The sequence below is a fragment of the Aptenodytes forsteri genome, unplaced genomic scaffold (genome assembly GCF_000699145.1).
Source record: "Aptenodytes forsteri isolate BGI_AS27 unplaced genomic scaffold, ASM69914v1 Scaffold662, whole genome shotgun sequence".
NCBI lineage: Eukaryota > Metazoa > Chordata > Aves > Sphenisciformes > Spheniscidae > Aptenodytes > Aptenodytes forsteri.
Window position 1 is genome coordinate 225,585 of NW_008795718.1, and position 8,476 is coordinate 234,060.

Genomic DNA, 8,476 nt, shown 5'->3' on the forward strand with positions numbered 1-8,476 from the left:
TCAAGGTATCACTTTTATTAACTGGATTTTCCATTTCTGTCGCACACCATGAATGTTTATACAATGAAAAAGCCAAACATTGCCAGAAGCAATAAGATCAGCTGATATTTCTGTACCCTCTTAACACACACACGGACTCTTTCTTGGTGAGAAATTTTTATATTTCTGTTCATTAATTCTGCTTATTTATACTGCTACTCTTAAAATTCTGTGTCAAGATTGTCACATCTTAAATACAGATTAAGTTGCTAGAGGTACATTATTTTTTATATATATATTTATATACACACATACAGAAAAATACAAGACTAATTGTTTTTCCACAATATTTAATTTATACACTACTGTAACTATATGCAACTTTTAAAGACACGTTAAGGGGTACAAGAAACTGTTTACTTGCTCTAAATAGTTTGGTCCAATATTATCTTAACGTAGTGGTTATTCTCGCCCTTCCTTTTACGTGACAACATAATACAACATACACCACATGCACAATCATTCACCTATCAACAAATGGATAAAGGACGCCACTCAGACTAACATCTGTACACCCAAAGGTTCAACCAACCGCACACGACTCTAAGGCTATAATACAACTATGCAGCATAAATGGTCAACACTGCTGTTCTAAAGTGAGCACCATATATACAGTTGTATATAAAAACATCGGAAACAAAATACACCCGGGGTTAGTTAAAAGGTGCCATTCCAAGGCTGTACATAGTATCAGGAAAGAGTATTTACAATACTTGGAAAAAAGCTGCAACAAATAAGTTTATTGCCAATGCCCTTTATAAACTTGTCTCCTACGCTCACTGTCTGTGAACCACACATCTCATTTCTGGCCCTTGGTAAGATCCCTGCTCAAAAATTTCAAGCAAACGTGTTCTATGGCTTCACCCACACATCTATTCTTGTAGCTTCTGATTTATAAATATCACACTGACTAAACCGCAACTAGAGTTTAAAACTTAAAGAAGTAAAACACTTATCCTTCGCCTTGTTTAGGAAGCAGAACATCAAATCCCTGGCGAGGCTAGCCAGTAAGAATACCCCCCGCAATCTAGACTCTCTTAGTAAAGTCTGTTACTAATCAAGAAGAGTCATCATGAGCTGTAGAAATTAGGACCAAGCGTAACGCCGTTCTTTGGTGCTCTGCTCACTCTGCGGTGGATGTGAAATGCGCTGTATTTGACCATTCTGCAAGTGTTACGAGATGCTCAACAGTGTAAACTCCTCTCAGACATCCAAGGTCTGCCCAGGGCGCTGCTACATAATACCACCAGTTTCACTAGCATTGCTTAGAAGACCCAGTGCACAGCATGAAAAAATAAAACATTCTTGCCCTTCCCAAAACTAGCAATCTGCAATATATTTTATTCTAGATAATAAAATTCCACAAAGTTAATTCATCTGGTCAAAAGTATCCTTTTGTACAGAAATACTCTAAATCAAGACCTTGCCATGGCAATGGGAAACCCGACAGAAAGGCTAAGAGCTGTAAAATAAATACTTTCCTATATGCTATTTTAAATTGACTTTATGAAAAAGCATGATTACTGAGGGAAAAATAAGTGGTGTACAGCAGTATTTTAAGTCTTAAAAAGAGTAATAATGAGAAAAATGTAAATGACGACAACAACTTCAATTTGAATCCAATTACCTAAAGGTTTTCCATCCCTTATTGCCTTTTGAAATCTCGGGGAGGGGAGGATAGGATAGGGGAGAAGGTTTACAAGGTAAAAACCTAAAATATTAAGTGTCATGGTATACTAATAACAAAAGTAATTCATACAAATACTTTATTTTCAGTTAGCATGTAAAAACTCAGAAGTAGACTTAATAATTTACCTTCGTTATATTAAAAAAGAAGATTGTCTGCTTGTAGTATTAACATATTTCTATGGGAGAAAGCTGCCTTACAAATCTACTTGCCTTTTTTTTTTTTTTTTAAAGAAAACTGTTCCCAATTCATTTTTGAGCCACAACTTTATCCACATCATAGCTTAAGACAAATAGGTGTGGGTTTAAAATCATATTTCAAGATCACTAATTTTCAGTGCATCTTTGCTTTGTACATGCCTTGGAACATCTGAAAGCTCCCCGAAGAGTTTTCAGCATCAAAACATTATTGCTTTGGTTCTGTTTCAGACATATAGAAGTATGCCACATATCACATATTTTAGATATCACAGAAGGTCAGAACAAGAATTAACATTTCACAAGCAAACGAAAGCTTCTCTCTCTAGTTTAAGTGCAGAACGTGAAACTTCTAAGTGCTCCATTTACATTAGGATCCAGATATTTATTTTAATTTAATCCAGATCTTCCATAGTAAAATTATAAATGTAAAAATTACACAATAAAATATTCTGTTTTGTTGAAAAAGAAAAACGTATTGGCTAGCAGCATGCAAAGACCATGCATTGTCATACCATCAAGCAAACACAAAATAAAAGTGTAATAAATAACTGCTCAAAGCCCACTCAAAAATCTTAAGACAACAAAAGGGGGTCTGGTGACAAGGTGTTCACAGCTCTGAACAGGAAGAATGATGCTGTTAAGTAGATCGAGCTATTAAAGTCAGGTCATTGTCAAATGACGTGACAACAACTGGTTTGACTGGAGGTACACAGCAGCCCCTCCTTTGGGTTCCGCTGAATATTCACAGATATCGTCTTTTCACAGAGAGGTAGTTGTAGCACATTGTTTTTCAAGTTCCTGTTCTTTATCCGTTCCAATTCGTTTGCTGTGTCTGACATTTGGTCAGAAAAAAATTTTAGGTTGCCCAACGATGAAGCCTGGTTCGCGCTTCCGCTGGAACTTATACACATTTTCCATGTTGATTTCTCCTGTACTTTTACACTAGAAAAGGACAGATTGTTTTGAGGATCAATAATGTATTTAGTGCTGCCGTGAATCTGTGAACCTAGGCAAAGGCTCATTAACTTCAGGCTTTCAACCAGTTCCCCTGCACTTCTAGACGATAGCTGCATTGAGTTTCCAGATCCAGCGCATCTACGAGTGGAACCTGAAGTGTTGTTGGTGTTACCACTGGAGCTACCGGAGGGACTCCCCCCACCCTTGTTGTTATCACTTGGGCTCGTTTTGTCTACCCCTCCGTTTCCATTACTTGGTTTGCTTTGTCCACTGCCATCTCCTTGGCTGCCAGGTGGCCCTTCACTACTATCCCGTCTATGCCAGGAGTAAGTAAACCCGCTATCTTTGTCTAGGCGTCTCCTACTTTCCGAGTCGTCATCGCTTGTTTCTGAGCTACTGCAGCTAGAGCCCCGTCCCTGGCTTTTCCTCCTGTGATAGCGTTTATGCACTGTGCTAGGTGAAGCAATATTCATTTTTAACCTGCTGAGCTTTGGGGGTAAGTTCTCATCCATGTCAAACTCATCATCTGACTCGCCCTCCTCAAAGATTTGATTGAGGACTGGTGCACTCTTTCTCGAAGTAAGACGATTCGTAACTGAAGGCTTACGGCGCAGAACAACTTGAGTAGAAAGAGAAATAGGTTTCTTATCTTCTTCATCCTCCTCTTCATCTTCTTCTACTCTGAACAAGCACTTCCGGCCACTTGTAGTGGGTTTTAAACTCACTGATGGGACTGCTGAAAGTGCCGGTCCAGCTAATTCAGGGACATCTTCTTTCTTTGCTGAATCGCCAAGGCCCTTGCTCCTGTGGCCGTTGAGAACATTCTCAGCCGTGCGAGCTGGTGACTGAGGAACAGGTGCATGGGAGAGAGGAGAAGCTGTAAGGTCATCCTCCAGATCTTGGGGTACATCGATTTTTGTTGGCCACGATTGCCTACATAAACAATTATAAAGGATAAAAAAACAGTTAGATCATGGCGAGCATTTTAGAACATACAAGAAAATGTAAGATCTGCACAAGAGAAGCACAAGTACTGCCACACAAATTGGCCTGCTGAGTGGCATGTTTGTAAATAACAGTACTGAGTAACTGAGGAGAAGGAAACCACCTCAAGAGAATGTGTGTTCCTTTAGAAATGCGATTTGAAAGGAACATCATATCTACAAAAGTATAGCTTAGAAATTATGTTGGTTACTGTCAAATGAAATCTTAAGATTTCACGGCTCTCAGAAAAATGAATTAAGCAATAAAAAACTTTAAATAATTGTGTCTCAAAGAAAATAATCTGAAGTGGGTATAGAACCACCAGTACCCTGAGGAAGATACGAGCTGATTCAAGCACAACTTAAATAAGATAGTATTGCAAACTACTTTTAATCTGAAGCTTCTGGGTTTTTTTTCCCCAGTATTCTTAATTCTAAACTAATTTTTATATTAACATGAGTGAGACTGAAAAGTTGAGTCAGAAGAAACATTCTCTCATTTTCAGTAAGTCTCATTCAGACCAAGCTCTATTTTACAAAATCCCCTTTAATTTTAAACACACATGAATTGAGATCAAGCATTTATTTGACCTTAGCTGAGCAATAGGAATAATACAGCTGCATGAATTCAGGACTCAAGCTGCTTAAGAATATGATGCTTGAATAAACTGTAAATCAAAGTTCAAAATGTATGACTGTGTACTACCATTAGATCAAATAAAAATGAACGTAATACTTGAGTGTAAATCACTTTGATCAGCTGATGTCTTACCTCCAGTATCTAAGCTAGGATCTAATGATTTGTATTTTACTTGAAATACTCCTGAAATACATTGTAATTTTCCCATAATGCATGCAGAATAAATGAAGAAAGACTGTCAGTCTTTCCTCTCTCTCTCTCTGTATTTTGAAAGCCTAATCCAAAAGACCAACGCCTACAGACCAACACCTGAACACTGAATAATTCTTCAATTGCTTCACTCAGCATAAGCCCCACATTTCTTGTGGAGACCAAGAAATTTTTTCTAACCTCTCAAAGTAAGAGTTATCTTTAAGTTAAAAAAGTTTGCCAATCACTTAACTTTACGTAACTAAAATACTCTATCATACTGCATAAAAAGCTGCAGTGGAGACCTCTGTTCACATATGGACAGCCCATACTGCATAAAAAACTGTAGTGGAGACCTCTGTTCACATATGGACAGCATATTACAAGACATTCCCAACCATATTTTGGGTCTGCCAAAAGAAAGGGCCGCATGACTTTGTAGCCCAGTTTAGAAGCAAGGTGTAGGAGGAAAGCAGGAGAGGAAGCAGAGAATGTCTTGCACCGAATGTGACCCCAGGTATCTGCTTGGACAGCCTGCATACGAAGACGGAAGGATCACCCCAACTTCCTGATCTCCGCTGTGTTAAGAGGTCAAGCTGAAGAAACAAGGAAAGCTCAGACACCTCTTTGATATTCTTATTCTAAACATGTTTTTTTTAAGTGTTTAAAGTTAATGGAAGCACCTGCAGTAGGACTGCATTTGCTCAAGTCTCCCTCTGTAACGGCTGGATAGAAAAGGATCCTGAAGTGTGAGATGCCTGTCTACACAGGTAACAATTGACAACTATCTTCCCAACTGTATGAACTTTGAAGAAGAGTATTTTATTAAAGCCAACATTAAACTCATCAAGCCTAACTGCAGACTTTGTTTTGAAGTGCTAGCTTCAGTTTCACTTAACAAACCAGGAATACAAAAATCCACCAGGATCCTCTAACAGTAGGACCTGGATGCCAACACACCCCTGTGAGCCTATGTAGTCTACTCCCTGGGAGGAGCCACACAGGCTCCTTCCTGTCTCGCGGGGCACTGGGTGCTGCTGGTGCCCTCCCACCAGTTTCCCTCCAGTGAGCAGCTCTGCCTGGAAGGAGGCCACACAACAACTGCTGCACCCACCCAAGCTGTCCAGACAAGAAGTGGAGCCCAGGCTGTGTTCCTCCTTTGTTTGACACTAGCATCCTCCCTTAGGCCCCAGCTGACTCCAGAAACACTGGAAACCACTGACCTAGTTTTCTGATGACTTGTGCTACACTGGGTATTTTAAACACAAACAACTGTCAGTGATTAACAAATAGGACTTAAATAAATTAGAAACATAACTACAAAAGTGACAGAAAATGAAAATCTAAACGTTTCAAGAATTTACCATGCTTTAAGAACAGACTGGTTTGTCAGCAAAAAAAGGAAGAGAGTTCTGTGGCTGTCACAATAAAGGGTAAATATAGTATCTAACAGTACTGTAGTTTCCAGGCAATAAACCTCCTCACTACAGTATGTTTATCTCTCGTAGCAGCCCATGTTTGCCTCCCTTCCCTTCCCCCCCACCCCTTATTCCCAGTAGGCCTGAAGGGAGAGTGGGACAGAAGGGAAGCTCCAGGTTGCAAGGTTTTGTTTTTGTTTGGCTGTCACAATAAAGGGTAAATATAGTATCTAACAGTACTGTAGTTTCCAGGCAATAAACCTCCTCACTACAGTATGTTTATCTCTCGTAGCAGCCCATGTTTGCCTCCCTTCCCTTCCCCCCCACCCCTTATTCCCAGTAGGCCTGAAGGGAGAGTGGGACCGAAGGGAAGCTCCAGGTTGCAAGTTTGTTTTGTTTTTTTTTTTTAAATCTCTGGAAGTCTCAAAATCAAAGTAATGCACTACTTTGTTGTCTTTTCCATTAGGTCATTCTACATAAACACTTTGAGTTTAGAACCATCATGAAGACAAGGAATACCTGGGACCGTTAAGGGCAGGAGTTTGAGTTTAGGCAGATGTCCTTGTCATGAAAAGAAAATTCATACTCATAAGGCAGGCTTCAACTACTCCATTCAACTTTACAAATTCATATCAAGATTTAGATTCATTGAACTTGTTTGTTCCAGTTCCTCATACAACTGGAGCAGCTCTTCTACTGAAACAGTGGCACTGATGCAGAGAAAACACCAAAACAATTTAAAAGCAGACTTTGTAGTTTTAGAATTTTCATTTGAAGGTAAACTCAAAGGTTTCCTGTAATATGTTTTATAACTAACACTTAGTATTAGACACATTTGATGCTCTGCTTGGATTTCTTTTTTAAAAGAAACTGACATAAAATAAGAGGATGATCCATTAAGAGAGAACTGCAGAATGAAAGTTACAGTACTACCCTTGAAGAGAGGTAAGCTCCGTAACACCAAGCTCCAGACCATTTAGGTTCTGTAGGCAACCCTTAGTTGCCTGCAACAATAACTCTTCTAAAGCACTTGTAACCACACAACATAGGATAAAATTTCCTACATAAAAGGTCATTCACTCAATGGTCACTTAAGTGCAGCAACAAAATTTCAGTCTACCCTAGTACACAACACAGGGTGCCGTCTCATCTGAAGATGACAAAGATGTTGAGAATCACGGTAAGGTTCAGAGAGAAACAACTCATTATTCAGGTAGATGGAATGGTATTCGGAAGAGAGACTCCTCTAAAAAAGACTCCAAAATCTCAGCCTAAATCCAAGGTAACAATCAATGGAGATGATGTATCTTTAACCTATTTTCCAAAGTGCATGCCCTTAATTTATAACAAGTGTCCTTTTTTTCCTAGATTGAACTTGAGGTGGTATTACCTTACTTTTATCAGTTAGGCCAAGGAAAATATGGATATGCACCAGAAGGACATCATAGCTTTTATGTCCCTATTATCATTCCTATTAAATGATTTCACATGTGACCTTGCATGAAAGTTGCACAAGGAAACCTTTGGAATGAACAAGCTATTTTTCCTTTTTCTCTAAATCCTACCGACAGATTAACAACACTGAATGTAGACAGCAACTCTAAACATCAGCACAAGCACTTAATATTCTTCTGTCATTAAAGAGATTAGCTACTAACATTTATTACTGCTAATAATAGTTACCAATAATAGTTTACCAAAACCTAAAAGGCAACTTTTGAAGACACTGGAGGTTAGAGAACAAAAATTAATGGAAATGCCTCAAGCACAACCTCCATCTTCACTGGAAAGATTGTCAAGATGGGCCAATAAAGATTTTTTTCAATACCAGCAGATCCCTAGTCATAGTCTAACACTTAAACATTTTGTTTTTAACTTCCTGAGTTAAGAAAAATAACTTCCAAACATGCATCCTCCAATATCAATGTGCAGGTAGAAACTATACTATTTGCCTTGTGTTTGTTTTTTGGTGTGGGGTTTTTTTTTAAAGCATATGCTGCTGTAACTGAAAATATAGGATGCTTTGATAACTGGTTGCAGAGTGAATGGACTGGTTGAACATATCAATACCAACTAGATGCCAGAACCCCGCTTTCCCCTTTAGTCTTACTGTGCCACAAGCTGAAGCTTTGAAAAATCTCAGGAAACCTTACTATAAGGGTTTTTTAATCATGTTTTTGTCAAACTGAAAAAAAAAATAGAATCATAGAATCGTTTAGGTTGGAAAAGACACTTAAGATCATCAAGTCCAACCATCAACCTAGCACTGCCAAGTCCACCACTACACCATGTCCCTAAGCACCACATCTACAGGTCTTTTCAATACCTCCAGGGATGGTGACTCAACCACTTCCCTGGGCAGC

At 38.9% G+C, this 8,476-nt stretch overlaps 1 protein-coding gene across 1 annotated transcript in view; it reads right to left on the reverse strand.

The window, feature by feature from the left end:
- Window positions 1–8,476, reverse strand: part of SNRK (SNF related kinase) — a 35,786-nt gene continuing 27,310 nt past the window's right edge. The window contains exon 6 of the mRNA XM_009283561.2: window positions 1–3,816. Coding sequence (XP_009281836.1) covers window positions 2,598–3,816 — 1,219 coding nt within the window. The 3' untranslated portion in view covers window positions 1–2,597. The remainder of the gene's footprint in view (window positions 3,817–8,476) is intronic.